At 41.0% G+C, this 18,382-nt stretch overlaps 1 protein-coding gene and 1 long non-coding RNA gene across 25 annotated transcripts in view; one reads left to right on the forward strand and one right to left on the reverse strand.

Moving 5' to 3' along the window:
* Positions 1-18,382, reverse strand: part of MACF1 (microtubule actin crosslinking factor 1) — a 341,210-nt gene that overhangs the window by 185,002 nt on the left and 137,826 nt on the right. For 16 of the 24 annotated variants that reach the window (XM_072771834.1, XM_072771853.1, XM_072771848.1 and 13 more), the window contains exons 3-6: positions 12,696-12,785; positions 10,159-10,254; positions 8,101-8,178; positions 4,311-4,403 (exon numbers count right to left, since the gene is read on the reverse strand). In XM_072771834.1, coding sequence (XP_072627935.1) covers positions 4,311-4,403; positions 8,101-8,178; positions 10,159-10,254; positions 12,696-12,785 — 357 coding nt within the window. The remainder of the gene's footprint in view (positions 1-4,310; positions 4,404-8,100; positions 8,179-10,158; positions 10,255-12,695; positions 12,786-18,382) is intronic. The other 8 variants (XM_072771855.1, XM_072771854.1, XM_072771852.1 and 5 more) reach the window with 1 other exon arrangement.
* LOC140602388 (uncharacterized) lies at positions 1,522-5,268 on the forward strand. The gene is made up of 3 exons (XR_012005330.1): positions 1,522-1,660; positions 1,914-2,006; positions 5,134-5,268. It is a non-coding gene; the product is annotated as an uncharacterized lncRNA (long non-coding RNA).

The following is an 18,382-nucleotide window of genomic DNA, read 5'->3' on the forward strand; positions in this document are numbered from 1 at the left end:
GGGGAAAAGGCAATCCCTAAAAATGTGGAGGCAAATAAAAAACAAATGAGCCTAGTTGTGCATTGAATTAACGGTGTCACAAAACAAATTTTTTTCAAATGATTTTTTTTCTTTTTAAGATTTTATATATTTACTCATGAAAGACAGAGAGAGAGAGAGAGAGAGAGAGAGAGAGAGAGAGAGGCAGAGACATAGGCAGAGGGAGAAGCAGGCTGCATGCAGAGAGCCCGATGTGGGACTCGATCCCAGGACCCCAGGATCAGGCCCTGGGCCGAAGGCAGGCGCTAAACCGCTGAGCCACCAGGGCTGCCCTCAAATGACTTTAAATTATAATTATTTGTACATCCTTAGGAGATATACACAAAGGACAAAGAAAACTGCAAAGAAACCAGTAATCATATTGTTAATAATAACACTGAGATTGTTATTTTGGTTCAAATACATTACATGTAATATACACATGTGACTATATAGATATCTATGGGTCTGTGTGTGTCTGGAAAAGGGAAGAAGTAATAAGCTACTGTTGTTAGGATCAAGATTTTTCAGAATGAGTAAAAGAGATATAGAATAAAAATAAGTTAAACAAAACTCTGTAATTTGGGGGCACCTGGCTGGCTCAGTTGGAAGAGCATGTGACTCTTGATCTCAAAGTCATAAGTTCGAGCCCCATGTGAGGTGTATAAAGATTACTAAAAAATAAATAAACTTAAAAAAACTGTAATTTAAGTTTTTATTCAGACATGTCAGTATAAAGTCATGATTTTTTAAAAGAGAAAAATACACATATTGGCGAGCTCTGTCCACAGAAAAAGTGACTAACCCAGTAGCATTCAGATTGTGGCCAATAAAGAATGAGAGTTCCTTGGAGAAATTGCTAATTTCAAGCCTTGGACAGGAAATACACAAAAAAAGTCTGGAACATCCCATCACAAAGAAAGAAAAGAGATTTATCAAAAAGGACTATGGGAGTCATGCCAAAGGACTGAGTCAACTTTAGGAAGCTCTCATTGGTCAAAGATGAAGCTATTTGAGTAGTAAGAAGAATGATAGTTGCATTTTATTGCAATACATTTAAGTCTGTTAAAAACCCATAAGTTATAAGTGATACTAAGAAAAAAAAGAAGAAAGAAACTTTCATTTGTCATCTTTGGAGAATATTAGGGAACCAACTAGTTATACTGAAAACTGATAAATAGAGGGAAAGAAGGGAGCATTGATCTTGTCATCGCCCTTTGTCTATAGGTGTGACCTCTCAGGGTGATTGATGAGGTGAAATTCTTTACAGAAGCACTCCAGCTAAATAATGAAGATGGAATGAAAGAACTGGAGTAGTACCATTCTATAACTTCTAATGGAATAGTGGAACTAGCAACATAATCGGTAGTTAGGTGAACAACTAACTACTATTCGGTGAACAGCTAATAGGGAACTGATGGATCGGGCTGATGACAGCTGAACCCATTGCGCCTCCTGACAAGCAGCAATAGGAGTATGCAACTCAACCATCCCTGCCCTCCACATCCCCCAGAAAGGAACCCGAATGGGACCGAGCCTCAGGTCTAGATCTAAACCACCAGTTTAAAGCAAGACAACAAAGGGATGGAGGATATTGTTCCAAAAGACACCCGAGACATGCTATCAGCATCTTTATAAACCTGTAAGGACAAAAGACTTGATTTTCTCAATGAACTGCAAGGTGGCCAGGCGGGGGCAGGGGATGAAGGAGGGGGTGGAGGGGAGGATGTAATGCAATATGCAGACTTTGTTGGGATTCTGATTCAAAGATATCGACTTTTTTTTTAATGAGGTAATTGGGGAAATCTGAACACCAGATATTTTATGATTTTAAGAAATTACTCAATTTATAGTGTTATAATAGTTTGCTTAAACTAAGAATTCTTATCTTTCAGAGATACACACTGACATATGTACAGAAGTTACATGAAGTTTCAGATTTCTTTCAAGATAACCTACTGGGGTTTGAGGAGTGCATTAGCATACAGGTAAAATAATACTGGCCAAGAGCTAAGAATTATTGAGCTAGGTGATGGGTACATCATAGTTCTTCATATTATATTCTCTACTTTCATAAATGTTTAAAAGTTTCTGTAAGGAATTTTTAAAGAAAGAGAGAGTAAGCTTTTTCCTGATGGAGATGTTCAGGAAAAGAAGAGTTCCATTACCCCATCTCCTCAGTCCTCAGCAAAGTGTTGATTAACCAATTCAGTTCTTATTCCTTGGGACACGAGTCTTCCTTTTAAAAAGAGTTTGAGTTGCAGTCAGGGTAAATAGAGACATAGTGGATAGAGACCTCCCACCTCATCCCTATGAGACCAACACTGACTGGGCACTCACAGGACAAGTCTGCACCAAAAATATAAACAACCAAAACAGTTTCTCTAAAAACAAAAAACAACAACAACAAAAAAAACAAGAACAAAGCAAAAAAATTCTCCTCCTGGGCTTATAAGGGTCCTCTGGGGGGTAACCCTAGTCCTCCATGAAAGCTCAACAAAGTTCTTGTTCCCACCCTGCTAAGGCAGACTTGCCAAGTTCATGCTCCTAGTTATCCCTATATCCAATACATGCCTGAAGACACCCCGTGGTTGCACAAAAATGCATGTTACTTCCACACTTTCCAGACTGTCAGCAGTGCCTCCAAACCAGAGCCTCAAGAAATAAGTCCAAAACCCAGAATTTTCTCAGGTGATTAGGAATTCTGGGACACCTGCTGCTCTGCTTTTACCCAGCAGGTGGCACTAGTGCCCCAACTAGGACACCACTGCCGCTTCAGCCCCTGGAGCCAGAGCCCTGAGTTATCTATACTAGCCTTTTTCTTACCGGCTCCAGAAGTGCTCCCTCTAATCTGTCTGCTTCATAAACAGCAATTGTGTATGAGAGCTGTCTGAGAAACAGCTTTGTTTGGCTGGGCTAAAATGATTCAAGATCGTCTTTCCATAAAAATAAGGCTGTACTTTTCCAACAGCAGTCCAGACTTGAAAAGGATTTGCTTTCTCAGGAAAGTGCAGGAGGAGGAAGGCAGTGTGACCATGTGAACACTACCAAGATGTCACTGCTCTCAAGTGGATGGAAGCGACAAGCTTGCGCTTACAAGTACATATATACAAACCCGGCCTCTGAGGTGCTTGCTACTGACCGAATGTTTCATGTCCCCTCAAAATTTGTGTTGAAGCCCTAACCCACAGTGTAACATATTTGGAGGTGGGGGGGCCTTCGGGAGGTAATTAGGTTTAGATGAGGTGATGAGGACAGAGCCCCCATAATGGGATGAAGGCCCTTATGAAAGGATGAAGAGACAGGAGATCTCTTTCTCTGCGTGCAAGCTCCTGTGAGGAGATAACCAGGAACAGTGCCTGCACCAAGAATCTGCACATGCTGCACCCTCATCTCAGACTTCCAGCCTCCAGAACAACAAGAAGAAAGTGTTTGTTGGCTAAGCCACCTGGTCCATGACATACGTGCACCTCACTTCATTGCACTTCACGTTATTGCACTCTGAGGTCTGGGGCAACCCTGCGTCGAGCAGGTCTGTCGGTGCCGTGTTTCCAACAGCATTTGTTCACCTCGTGTCTGTGTCCCATTTTGGTAATTCTCCCAACAGTTCAAAATTTTTCATTATATCTGTTATGGTGATGTGCAATCAGTGATTATGACTCACTGAAAACTCAGAGGGTGAGTTTTTTAGCAATAAAGTATTTTTTAATTAAGATCTGCATACTTTTTTAAAGATTTGATGCTAATGCACACTTATGGACTATATAGTATAGTGTAAACATGACATATATGCACTGGGAAACCAAAAATTTCATCTGACTTGTGCTTTCCTGTGGTGGTCTAGAAGCAAACCTGCAGTATCTCTAAGGTGTGCCTGTATTTCTCTATTGAAGCCCAAACTGACTAAGGCAGTGCTATAATTAACCTGGCTTGTTTTAAGATCATTAGAGATGAGGAAAAGTCTACATCAAAGCAGGATTATAAGCCTTCACTCCACCCTCCTAAAGCATCAAACCTTTCATACACTCTGAGTCCCCACAGAGCCAGTTTTGACTCAGCAGAGCAGACTTCTTACCCGACTGCCAGCACGCAGACCAGACAAATGAAAAAATCCCATTTTAGCATGCAAATGAGCAGGAAGTCCTGGGTTTAGACTACTCTGTCCCCAAGCCACTCCCACACACAGAGAAGGAAGGCTAGGGGCTCAGCCCATGGATGTCCATACAGCTTCTAGTTCTTTCTAGGTAATGTTCAAGCCAAGCAACAGTGGCCCCAAACTTCACAGGCCCTACCTGGAAGTGCAAAATAATGGTCCAGATCAGGCCCAGGGTCAGCTTGGGGTTGCCATCCGTGATGTCATCATTGCGAATATTCACTAGTTTCACCTGGAAAAGAAACAGAAGCTGATCTCAGAGCTCTGGGGACTTTCTGATTTCATTTTTATAGATTTTCATCATTGTATACAATTAAACTGTGTGCACATGCACACACAGTTCTATGAGTTTTCACATCTATAGAGTTGTGGGTAATTACACTATAGGAAACAGAACAGTTATGTCATCCCAAGAAAGGTGATGTTACACTGCCCCTCTGTAGTCCACACTCTGGCCCTACCACTAATTCCGGCCAACCCCTGATCCGTTCTCAGTTTTACTTGTTCTAGAATGTTGTATGAATAAGTAAGACTTTGATAATGGCTTTTTTTTTTCTCCCAGTCAGCATAATGCCCTTGAGATCTCCATCCACACTGTCACATATACCAGTAGTTTGCTCCTTTTTGTTGCTGGGTAGTATTCCCTTGTATCAACAGACAACACTGTGTTTACCCATTCATCCACTGAAGAACATTCCGGTTGTTTTCAGTTTGGGACAATAATGAATAAAGCTCCTAGGTTCATGAGCATATGCTTTCATTTCTACAGGGTAAATGTGCAGGCGTGGGACTGCTGGGTCATACGGTGTATGTTCTGCTTTAAAGAAATTGCCAACTATTTTCCAGCACGATTGCACCAATTTGCATTCCCATCAGTGAGGCAACCCCATAAGCACATGGTATCCTGACTTGCTTTTTTATTAAGTCATCACAGCCCTGACTTTGTTTCTTTTTTCCCCAAGCTCTCCTTCCTTGCCAGTCTTTGGCCTGCTCCCACCTCCATTTTCCCTCCTCTGTTGAAGATATCCACACCTGGCCATGCCTCCAGTAGCATCTGCGTTTACTTAGAAGATTGCATTCCAACAACACAAAGTGCATAGACACACGGGCCCTATCCCCTGCTAGGGCAGCAACCGTCCCATGTGCTGGAAGCAGAGATTTCCTGGGATGTGGGACTTTCAGTGCTAAAACTGAGGATACCTGGAAAACCAGCTCAGCAAGCCTCTTCTGTCCTACCTACACGGAGCTCCTGTTCAATTGTTTTCTCTGCCTTTATCTCTTCAACTGAACTGAAATCTGCATGTCTCTAGAGAACTCCAGTGACCTCAAACAAGCGTCACTTCTCCCCTACTGTGTCCTGATACTACAGGCTAACTGCTTGTGTCCCTTCCAAATTCATTATGTTAAATCATAACACTCAATGTGATGGTATTTGGAGGTGGGGCCTTGGGAGATGATTAAGTCATGAGGGTGAAGCCATCCTGAGTAGGAATGGTGCCCCTGTAAAAGAGACCCCAGAGAGCTCCCTCGTCCTTCAGCCAGGTGAGAACATAGCCAGAAGACTGCAGACTATGAACCAGAAAATAGGCCCTTGCCAGACACTGAATCTGCCAGTAGTGCCTTGCTCTTGGACTTCCCAGTCTCCAGAACTGTGAGAAATACATTTCTGCTGCTTATAGGCCACCTAGTGGATAGTATTTTTGTTATGGCAACCTGAACAGACTAAGGCACCAGTATCTCCATCTGCTCTTCTATATACTGAGGGTAGGAAAAGCTGCCCTTCTAGACTGAGAATACCGTTTTCTAATCACTAATCACTGACCCACAGATGGGTCCCCTTTCTCCCCACTTCCGGTCGGATGCAGGATCAGCCAAGTCCAGGTTTCTCAGTCCCACATCCAACAGCTTCCTCTTTCATCCTGAAATCTACCTTGGCAAACTACCTTCCAACCTCTCCAAACCCGATTTAGCACTGAACTCCTAAAACTAGCGACCTTAGCACTCATCTCAGGGACCCAAATATTACCCTATCTGCACAATTCATGTGCCTTCTCCATTCTGAGGACTTTTACTTTTACTCTACAATTTGGATACCTATACAACTACAACTTGGATCTTCCCATTACCAAGAGCTGTCCCAGAGTTCACCTCGCCCTTCTCTGCATCCACCATTCTGATCTGCACACACACATTCTCTCCTTTGATCATAGTAATCAAATCTACCGTCGGTTCTTATTTAGACTTGTAGCTAATCAATTCTTCTCAATCGACCTTGGCTATTAAGAACCCCGAGGTTCCCTCCAGCTCTACACACAGACATTTCCAATCTTGCTTTCTCCTGTACCCTAAACACTGTCACTAATCCTCCCACCACTTTTCATTTGTCAATTTATTTCAACAAATATTTATTAAGTGTCAGTTATGGGCTATTCATTATGACAGGTGATGAAGATAAAAATGTTAAGTAGATCCTGTTCCTGGTCCTCACAGGGCCTACATAACATGACAGCAAACAGAGAAATAATAAAGTAGTAGATTTTATATTGGGAGTAAACTGCTCTGGGAGCACAGAGAAAGAATTTCCCAAGTTAATGAGAACTACTGATAAAAGTGACAAAAATGAACTAATTCTAAAAACAGGCATACCATTCAATGTCAGCTTGGCCCGAGCTACTGCCTAGCACCCGCAGCCAGACCTATCTCTTCCACACAGCTGGCTCTCAGCAGACAGACTCTTGGACACCCTCATCCATCTACCTTTCCACCACATACTACCCCTGCATCTTTATCTCTCCCTCCTTCCTTCTTCCTGTATCTTAAAGAGAGGGGCATTTTCCTTTTCTTTTTCAGAGATAACCATGCCAGCTGTGCTCAGAATCTCATCCCCAATCCCTGGACTTCGTTTCTTCCAACAGGAAGTGGGGAAAAGGGGGAGAAACAGCACAGGTGGTGGCAGGATTACTGAATCCCAGTGCAAGAGACCCAGGTCAAAGTCCCAGCTCACTCCAGCTTGTGCGCTCTGGGGCAGGTCATTTCATCTGTTCAGATCCCAGTTTCGTTATCTAGGAGATGCAGAAACTCAGCTGGTACCTCTCTATGGCATCTCCCAGTGCTAACATTTTATCACTCAGGACTCCTTCTTACTCTCATTTCTGTCTGCTTCTTTTCACTGGCTTCTCCTCCTATGTCCAAAAACATGTGGGAAACTTCTTTCTTCCCCTCCTATATCCAGGCCCACTAACACTACATCTGCTTTTCTGTTCTATTCCTACCATTCTCTTAAGTCAACAATGCTTGATGGCTCAGATCTTTCCCTCGGGTCTGACGTGGCTCCAGCACAACGGCAATCCTGACCAGCCCCTCCTCTACTTTTCAGGATCATGTAGCCTTCTGGCTTTCCCTCTTCCTGGACAATGTACTTTTTTTCTATCTTCTTTGCCAATTTAATTTCCCATCTTCCTTTTGACCTCCACCTAAAGTGAGTCCATAATGTTTCATCTTTTTTTTTTTAAAGGTTTTATTTATTTATTCATGAGAGACACAGTGAGAGAGGCAGAGACATAGGCAAAGGGAGAAGCAGACTCCCTGTAGGGAACCAGATGCGGAACTTGATCCCAGGACCCCGGGATCACGCCCTGAGCTGAAGGCTCACTGCGGAGCCACCCAGACATCCCCATGAGGTTTGATCTTTAGTGTCCTGCTCTTCTCTGTTAACACCGTCCCATTGAGGAAAGCCACAGATTCTATGCAAGGACTACCAAATGATTTGTCCAAACATAATGCAATTGCTCACTAGCAAATAAGACTCAGACTTGGCCAGTCAAATGCAGCAATTACCAGGGGCCCATGAGGAGCATTGAGAACCCCCCATGGAGGGACTCAACGCCAACAGTCCCTGGCAGAGCAGAGAAAGCATGGAATCGTCCTACCTGTCGCTGCTTTAGGAAGTCCAGGGCGATCTGCACATTCTGCAGCCTGTGAAAACGCATCCTGCCCTTCTCCCGGGGCTGCAGACAAACAAAAAGAGTTGTTAATTTTAGCTGCACCAATCTACCCATGCAGACCCCAGTCTTTTTTCATTTCAGGGACTAAAAGACCACAAAGAATCCCTGATGGTGGAAGCCAGCCATGGGAGCATCATATAAAGCACCCTTTAGTGGCAGGACCTGTGTGTCTCGCCATGCTGAGGCCTGCAAAATGCTTGTTTACCATTGTGCCTCCAGTGAACACACAGTGTGTTTTGACTATAATGCTGAACCAATGCCGAAGCTTCTCTACAGGTTCTTCTGTAGCCATAATACAGATGTGCAGGTAATGGGAACAAAGACTGGCTGTATGGCTCCTGAAATCACAGTTAAATGCTATTTTAAGGGAAGGTGGAAAGTCCTAACTGCATATTGTGCCGTAATAAAGGCAACCTTATTAAAAACCTGGCAAAAGAAGTCAGAGGCAGCCAATTTTAAACCAGGGAATGAGTTATATATGCTCAATAAACAAGTTAAAAAATAAAAAACGAGAGACAAAAATCAGGAAGAAACCTATTTTCCGGACAGATAGGTGTCTGTTTAGGAAAGCCACCTTTTACATCAGTATGAGATAACAAGAGCAATGAAAGTCTTGGTGATGTGATGTAGGGCTGTTCAACAGTGATACTCCAAATAAAGGTATTTCCCACTAGTTGCTCAGTCCTGGATGTCTTACAAGCCATATCCATCCTCTGGTACCTCTGCTGCCCTGTCCAAAGTTCCCCTGTTATCCCTCCGAAAGTGTTTAGAATCCATTTGCCCAGTGAGAACATGCAGGGATGGCTATCTACCTCTGGCGCCTTTTCTCCTGCTCATTTTCCAATGCTGTTTTTATTTTACTAAAATTGGGCCTGAGACAACATTCTTGCTAGATTATATACACCCAATTCATTTGTAAATGTCAAAGTGGTACACTAATTAAAGGCTGATGAATAATAAGGTAGTTCTGTGGTAGGTGCCTGCACAGAGGGAACATTGCCCCAGGTTGAACTGCACAAAAAGTAACCCAACACGTGTAAAGATATGGGTAGTAGCATCTCTCTGGGAGCCCCCAATATTTCTAAACAACACTCACACATGAGGATAATTTACAGAGATGTTAAGGCCTCTCTGGGCAACAGGATAACTTCTTACATCAAAGATTTAGGAAAAATCTTTCTAGCAAGAACCTCTTTATCAGTCATCTCAGCTAACATGGCTTTAAGGACGACAGAGCCTATGAAACTGAAGAATCTACGGCAATGGGCAGGGATATTGAAAAGGTAAAAAATGACTTTAAGAGGACAGGAAATAGGGATATTGCCTAATCTCTGTTTCTGGAGAAAGGTTATGGGCTATAATTTAGGGCCTGCAAACAGGAAATGCCCTTCTTACACACTCTTATCTTTACTCCTTGCTACTCCCCACCACAAAGAGCATGCAAGTTAAAAATCACTGTCCTCTACAGCAACTAGAGATATTTATTATTGACCAAGGCAGAGTATCTCCATGCAGTGAGTGGTTTGCAAACAACAGGCTGCTTTGAAAACAAATGACATGTTGTGTGGTGAGAACCTGAAGGGTAGAAGTGCAGAGAGGGTGAGAGTTAGTCTCAAGTGTGGAACCATGAGCAATTAACTGTCATGCCTTCAACTAAACTTTCCACAGCTCTGCAATCCAGACTCAGAAAACACAGCAAGGCCAGCAGAACAGTATGGGTCTCCAGGTCACAGAGGCACGTGACACCTCCAAACACCATTATTCTTCTTGTGCCAACCACTCTCAGATAAGCAAAACAATCCTCACTCTAGGATCATCTAACAGTGGCAAGAGGCACAATTAGTTTTAACCACTTTCTTTGGGACCCAAATTCCCAGAGGCAGAGGGAAGAAGGCAGTTGGTAACTGAGCTACTTGGAGACCTTGAGAACCTCAGACTCTCTGATGGCCCTGCAGTGCCAGCTGGGATCCCAGGAGGACCTACGACATCATCATCATCTTCCTCCTCCTGCTCCTCGCTGTTTGTATGGCGCCAGGAGGGCATGCTCACGAGGCGGAGGGTCTTCAGCCCTGCTGGCTCCTTTGGCCACCAACCAACACAAAGATATGAGAGAGTAACAGAAAATTCACAACACAAAGATGAAAAGGAATTGAATGCAACATTTAAAAAGAAAAGTGAAAATAAATATGAAAATACCCTCCCACCTCCCAAAACATGCAAAACCAAATCAAGACCATATCACACGGTTATACTGAACACTTATGTTGCAACACATCTTCAGGGCGCCTGTGTGGCTCAGTCGGTTAAGCATCTGTCTCTTGATTTCAGCTCAGGGCTCAGGTCACGATCTCAAGGTGCTGGGATCGAGTCCCTCCTCAGTCTCTGCACCCAGTGGGGAGTCTACTTGTCCCTTCTCTCCCTGTTCCTCTGCTCTTCTCCTCTCTCTCCTGCTCTTTCTCCCCACCCCCCAATAAATGAAATAAAATCTTTAAAAAAAAAAAAAAAAAAAAAAAGAGGGCAGCCCCGGTGGTGCAGCGGTTTAGCGCCGCCTGCAGCCCAGGGCGTGATCCTGGAGACCCTGGATCGAGTCCCACGTCAGGCTCTCTGCATGGAGCCTGCTTCTCCCTCTGCCTGTGTCTCTGCCTCTCTCTCTCTCTCTCTCTCTGCATCTCTATGAATAAATAAATAAAATCTTTTAAAAAGGGATCCCTGGGTGGCGCAGCGGTTTAGCGCCTGCCTTTGGCCCAGGGCGCGATCCTGGAGACCCGGGATCGAATCCCACGTCAGGCTCCCGGTGCATGGAGCCTGCTTCTCTCTCTGCCTGTGTCTCTGCCTCTCTCTCTCTCTCTGAGTGTGACTATCGTAAATAAATAAATTAAAAAAAAAAAAAATCTTTTAAAAAAAAAAAAGAGAGAGACACACATCTTTAATTCTCGATGGCCGCCTACCCTCTGTTTTTGTGAGTCAACTAAAGGAGAAAGAGATTGTGAGAATAAACATGAAAGAGAAATCTGGACGGTTCTCAGTGAAAAGATGATATCTTATGAATATCTCCATAAACATAAACAACCTCCAGGTTTTCAAAAGCTAGGCAAAGAAATTAGATCAGAGTGTTTTCAACCTGTTTGGAAGCAATGTCACCCAAAAATATCATTTTCAATAGAAAATCACTATGAGTTCATCAGATATGCCCAAATTGTAACTTTGTGAGTGCTGAAGAATAAAGTCCAGCAATGTGAAAGTGACATTTTGATTACTTATCAGATTTATAAATGAAGGCCAGATAAGGACTGGAATTCACCAGTAGTGGCTGTGCTAATAAAAAGTGTCAATTTTAAAATTAAAAATTTTATAAAAGTTGGGATGCCCGGAATCCAGGATCAAGTCCCACACTGGGCTCCTTGCAGGGAGCCTGCTTCTCCTTCTGCCTGTGTCTCTACTTCTCTTTGTGTGTCTCTCAATAATAAATAAAATCTTTAAAAAAAACACAAATTTTTATTTATAAAAGTAATTCTATCATAAGACAAAAAAGATGTGAAACCAAGACAAAAAGGCCATGGGAAGCCAAGCTTCAATCCTTGAAGAAATTGAATATTACTTAAGGAGCGAAATTTAATGTGACAAATTCCCTTCTTGAAACACAACAAACAATGACTAAGAATTCACCAAAGGCAGTGAGTGGGCTGGGCTTCAGTTCTTTCTCTTCCCAGAGATGTTTCCAGTATTCAGACCTGGACTTTTCTAAATGAAAAATATGTTATCTATGACACTAGAGGCAGAACACAAACTGCAGAGGATCACCTGCTTCCATTAGGCTCAAATATACGAACAAAGAGTCAACGAGTGGGGTTATTTTGATTCCTCAAAGCAAATATAAGAACTATCATCCGACAAGCCAAGAAGCCTGGGCAGGATTTGCCTTCGGTTATGTAGGTGTTTCCCACAAGCAATGTTTAACACATTTGGGAGGAGGCAGGCATATTTAATTATCCAAGGAACTCAAATGTACTTGGGCTGTGCTCAGATACTAACTGTAGTACTTCCTTTTTTTTTTTTTTTTTTTTACTTTAGTACTTTCCAAATCTGTAAGACTCGGTGAATCAAAGAAGGAAGAGTATGAGGTGAACTGGAAAAAATATCTCTACATAACCCTGAAAATAACTCTAAATAGCTCTGAAAATAGCTCTTAAATGTGAAATCTACTGTTCCTAAATACTATCTCTACAAACAGATAAAGAACAAGGAGGAAAAAAATGCAGATATGAGGGGAATAAAACTGATACCTAACTCCATCAAGAAATAATATGATACATCAATTCACATTAAGATAAAATTACATCATTTTAAAACTCAGTCTGAGTTAGAAACAAAGTCCACCAATAATATCTCTACTTCTTCCTCTATCATAACAGAAAGCAGGCAGTGGTGGCCACCGTCCTGGCACTCAACAAGATGGACCAGCAGGTCATTAGCAGGGATGCATTTGTGAGGTCACTCATGAGAAAAAGGGAGAAGCTCACCAGTTTGATGCCCGAGAGGACCTCCAGCAGAGAGATCAGGTTGTGGCCATCCCGCAGATCTTCATAAAGATCATTGATGTGTTTACGGACCTGTGTGTAAGAGTGAAACAGAATGATTTTTATTTGATCTTGAATTATTTTATTATCTACACGAGAATTTCTGGTTCTAGGTAAACAAAGATTAAAGAATAAATATTCTTTTAAATATTAAAGAATATTCTCACTGGCAGCCCCAGTGGCGGAGCAGTTTAGCACCGCCTGCAGCCCAGGGTGTGATCCTGGAGACCTGGGATCGAGTCCCACATCGGACTCTCTGCATGGAGCCTGCTTCTCCTTCTGCCTGTGTCTCTGCCTCTCTCTCTGTGTGTGTCTCTCATGAATAAGTAAATAAAATCTAAAATAAATAATAAAATAAAATAAAAAAGAATTTGAAACAGCAAACAATAATAAAATTCAGGAATTTTCAGTTTGCAGTACAATATATATGAAATGGTAACACTTAACAGAAATGTATGTGTGATGTAAAGCCAGATCTATTACATACTCTAACCAACTGTAAACAATGTTCTAAAAAGTCTGGACAAGGAGATGGTGAGTCAATCATCCTAAAACCCTCAAGAATTATTTTGGACCAAAATGTGATATAATGGCCAATGACAGATGAGTCCAGTCAGAATCAGAAAAGACTTCAGGGGGAGCATGGCTGGCTCAGCCGGAAGAGCATATAACTCTTGATCTCAAAGTTGTGAGTTTGAGCCCTAATTGGGTGTAGAGATTATTTAAATTAATAAAAACTTAGAAAAGAAAAAAAGAAAAGAAAAGAAAAGAAAAGAAAAGAAAAGAAAAGAAAAGAAAAGAAAAGAAAAGAAAAGCCTTCCAGAGAGCGAAGGGAACAAAAATGCTAGGTACCCAGTGTTTCATGGGATGTATCTACATGTTAACTCCTCTCCTACCAAATATTTCTTTCAAAAAAAAAAAGATTTATCCATTTAGGGGCTTCTGGATGGCACAGTCAAGTGTCCAACTCTTGATTTTAGTTCAGGTCATGATCTCAGGATTGGGAGATTGAGCCCTGGGTTGGGCTCCACACTCAGCATAGAGTCTGCTTGAGATTCTCTGTCTCTCCCTCTGCCTCTGCCCTTCTTGCTTGTGTTTATTCTCTCTCAAAAGAAATAAAAAAACTTTTGAGGGTGATTTTCCTTGTGAAAATAACAATTGCAATTTTATAACTTGAAACCGTGGGAAAACATCTCACTTTGGGAAAATCTGTGGTTAATGTCAAACACCATGCTGAATGCTGTACACATTATCTCAGCTCTCTCTGACACTGACAAAGTAGGTAGTACTTCTATTTTACACATTTAGAAACAAGGGAAAGAGAAGTTGAGTAACTTGCCCAAGGTCACAAGTGGAAAAACTGGCCTCAGTTTGGTCTTTTCTGAAGTTAGTCTTTGCCATTAACTACTGTGCTTTATAATCAGTCAGAGTCTCATTTTATTTATTTAATCCAAACAACTGCCCTGTGACGTTTATTTATGTATCCTCAGAAGGAACTGAGACTTTGAGAAGTTAACGTCACACAGCTGCAGGAAGTGGCAGTAGGTTTTCTGGTTCGTTCCAAGTCCAGTGACAACTTCACTGAGTGACACAACACAGAATCAGAAGACTAGTGGCAAGTATAATAAGGAAGAAGATTCATTTCCAACATAAATAGTTCTCTAGACAATAAAAAGGGCTACTTCCAGAAGCAGTGGGTTTCTAGTCACTGAAATTTTCAAGCAGAGCCTGGGATACTAGGATTTCCACATTTGAGTGGAAAACTGTACTACAGTCATTTCCAATTATAATATTCTAACATTCCAAACAGAATGAGAGTCAGAAAAGATCATGGCTATGGGGGCTGTCTGTTCAATGGGTAGAGCATGTGACTTGATTTTGATGTGAGTTCAAGCCCCACATTGAGTGTAGAGATTACTTAAAAAAAAAAAAAAAAAGATAAAGGCTGGAAATAGCTGGTGATACTTTCTGGAAGAGGACGAACTAGAAGGACGGGGGTGGGGTTAAGATTTTATCTATCTATTTGAGAGAGACAGAGAGCTGGGGGAGGCACAGAAGAAGGAGAGCATCTCAAGCCAACTTCGTGCTGAGTGCAGAGACTAAAGCAGGGCTCAATCACATGACCCTGAGATCAAGATCTGAGCCAAAATCAAAAGTTGAACACTCAACCAACGGAGCTACCCAGGCACCCCTGGAAAGATTAGAAAATGTTTAGACAGAAGACAAAAGATCATAAAACCACAGCACATAAGGTACAGAGGTAGAAATATGCAAGGTATGAGTGCTTGTACCTGTGTGAGTGAAGGATTAAGAAGGTGATGGGTAGATTATCACCAGTTGGAGAAAATGGTTCATGATGAATTGGTTAATAGCTTTCAAACACTGAAGGAATATTTCTTTAATATTTTTGTGCTATTCATAATATGAATATAGATATAACACTTTTTATTTTAATTTGCAATATTAACAATTTCTCCACTACTTCAAGTCTAAACAAAATAACACATCTAGCTCAGACTTGTAGCATCTGTTGATTTCCATGATGTACATACTCCCACCATGACCAAATTCCAGCCACTAATATAATACCACTAAACGCAATGTTGGGAAGAAATGTACAACAGCACACCACTATATACTTTTTCATCAGAGATACAACAGACATAATTAACCTCAAGAGCATAGACAATATTAACATGTAGTAAAATAATTACGAGGTGATGTGTTTTGAGCATTTATTGCATTTATTTTAAATATAATTTAATTGTAAGTTTATATAATTTAATTTTTCATAATGGCTATGCTTAGCAATCAGCATAGAATTAGTATTCAGCTCTTGTGAGCCCATGTAACCTGGCTCCAAGATTTTAAGAGCTCTCCCTCAAATGGGTCTAAGATTTCAAACTTGCACAACAGAAACAAGCAGGTCGTGAGGGTTGGGAAGAAAGTGGATTTGAAAAGTTCAATTTTGGGTGCCTGGGTGGCTCAGGGGTTGAGCATCTGCCTTCAGCTCCAGTCATGATCCCGGGGTCCTGGGATGGAGTCCCACATCCAGCTCCCAGGAGGGAGCCTGCTTCTCCCTCTGCCTATGTTTCTGCCTCTCTCTGTGTGTCTCTCATGAATAAATGAATAAATAAAATCTTTTTTTAAATTCAGTTTTTTTAATTTAATTTTTTTAAGATTTTATTTTTAAGTAATCTCTACACCCAATGTGGGGCTTGAACTCACAACCCAAGATCAAAAGCTGTACACTCTACCAACTGAGCCAGTCAGTGACCCTGAAAAGTTCAATTTTAAATATACTGAATTTAAAACAGCAGCAAAGGAGCTACAAACAGTAATGTTCTGGAAGCAGCTGAAAATACCAGAATTCAATTTGAGTCAGCTGAGAACTTAAGTTTAGAAGTCATATGCGTGGAGGTGCTAGCTAAAGACATGGGAAATGCTGGCCGTTAGGGCTTGGGGCAAGAAAGAAGAGCAGAGTGCTAAGGACTAAGCCTGTGGGGATAGCCAAAATTAGAAAGCAGGAGATGGAAAAGCAATCAACAAAGGATAGGGGGTGGAAAAAAGGCAGTGAGAGGTAGGGAAAAAAAACAAGAAAGGGTAATCAAGGAGGGAATGGATGATCACCAGTATCAAATGCTCCAGGACAAGCATGAGGACCAAGAAAGGGTTTTTTAGTCTTTTTACAAATAATGGTGTTTTTTGTGAGACTCACTTTCTAAAGAGTGGTAAAACAGAACTCAGATTACATATATGAATGGTAGGTTAAAAAAATAAACAGAGAATATATTAAATACTTAATATTAAGGGTTAAAAAGAGAAGTGATAACAATGAGCAACTTACTTTTGATAGATAAGACCTGAGCATAGGGCATTAAAATCAGGAATGGGCACTAAAAAATTATTTAAATAAATTATAATAGGAATGAGGACCAAGTGAGATCATATTATCAACAGGACACTAAATACCACAGAGTACTGAAAAGGAAAAAGTAGTACTTTGAAATATAAAGTTAATCTCACATCGAGGACTCAACATCTCCTTCTAAAAATCCCAGTTGTTTTATACCTGAGAACAGCAAAATTCAACCACCTTACAAGAAATTTAGCGAGACTAGTTTATTATGTCTCTCAGTCTTTGTCTGATTAGGACTAAATAACTATGAAAAACTATATAAGAGAGATACAGAAGGAAGTAATGGGGGCAAGGAGAGGAGTGTTTTTTTCCCTGGAGAATTTTCAGTAACAGAGAACAATCTATTTCTGAAGCATACTGGATATATCTCTGCCTAGAGAAGGATAAAGTACTAGCTAATACTTACTAGTGCTTCTATGTCAGAAAATTTTTAGATACAGAGATGAGATTTGGAGGGCTCAATTCACATCCCAATATCACATACTAGTAAATGGCCAGGTCAATAAAATCTGCTGGTAAATGGCCAGGCCAATAAAGTCCAGGTCTGTCCCATTCCAAAGTCTTTACCCTCTTCTGCACACACTAAATTGCCTCTAAAATTTTCCACAAATCTCTTAAGAAAAAATCCAATAGCTAAAAAATAAAAAATTCTGAGTTAACACTGCGTATGATACATATGAAATCCTAAGAGTTAAAAAAAAATAAAAAATATAAATAAAAATAAAATAAAATAAATCCTAAGAGTTGCCATCACAAGGGGAAAGTAATTTTTTTGCTTCCTTTTTTGATCATATCCATATGACACAATGGATGCTAACTAAACTTACTGCTTATCATTTCATAATATATGTAACTCAAACCAATGCACTGTACACATTACACTTATACAATGATGTATGTCATTTCTGTCTCAATAAAACTGGGAGAGGAAAGACAAGAAAAAGTCCAGTACACCAAGCATCAGATGTTTTAGAGGCAGCCAGGCGAAGCTAAGACTGCTCAGAAATCATCAATATATGTTTCTCTTCAACAAAGACTCATGTTATTCTGTCAACAAAAAGATGACTGAACTTCAACTACCTAGGTCTTTGCCTGTTTGCACTCCCTGTGAAAATCACTGTCAACGTTAGTGAATGTCTCCAAAGAATATATGCAAATGGCTAACAAATTCATGAAAAGATGCTCAGTATCACTACCAAGTCAGGAGGAAAATGTAATCAAAACTATCCTCCCCATCCAACAGGAGGACTATAATCAAAAAGATTACAACTGTTGATGAGGATATTGAGAGACTGGAACCCTCATACATTGCTGGTAAGAATGTAAAATGGTGCAGCTGCTTTGGAAAACAGTCTGATGGTTCCTCAAAAGGCTGAACACAAGTTGCCATAAGACCCAGTGATTCCACTCCCAGATGTATACCCAAGACAACTGAAAATGTATGTCCAGGAAAAATATGTATATATGAATGGATGTTCATAGTATTTACTATCCATAATAATAGCCAAAAAGTGAAAATAACTCAAATGTCTATCAATTGATAAATGGACAAACAAAATGTGGGACATCCATACAATGGAATATTATCTGGCAATTAAATACTGGTATTTGCTATAATGTAGATGAACTTTGAAAACAATATGCTACGTGAAAGAAGCCAGTTACAGGGATCCCTGGGTGGCTCAGTGGTTTAGTGCCTGCCTTCAGCCCA

Source organism: Canis lupus, chromosome 13 (genome assembly GCF_048164855.1).
Source record: "Canis lupus baileyi chromosome 13, mCanLup2.hap1, whole genome shotgun sequence".
NCBI classification, from domain to species: Eukaryota; Metazoa; Chordata; class Mammalia; order Carnivora; family Canidae; genus Canis; species Canis lupus.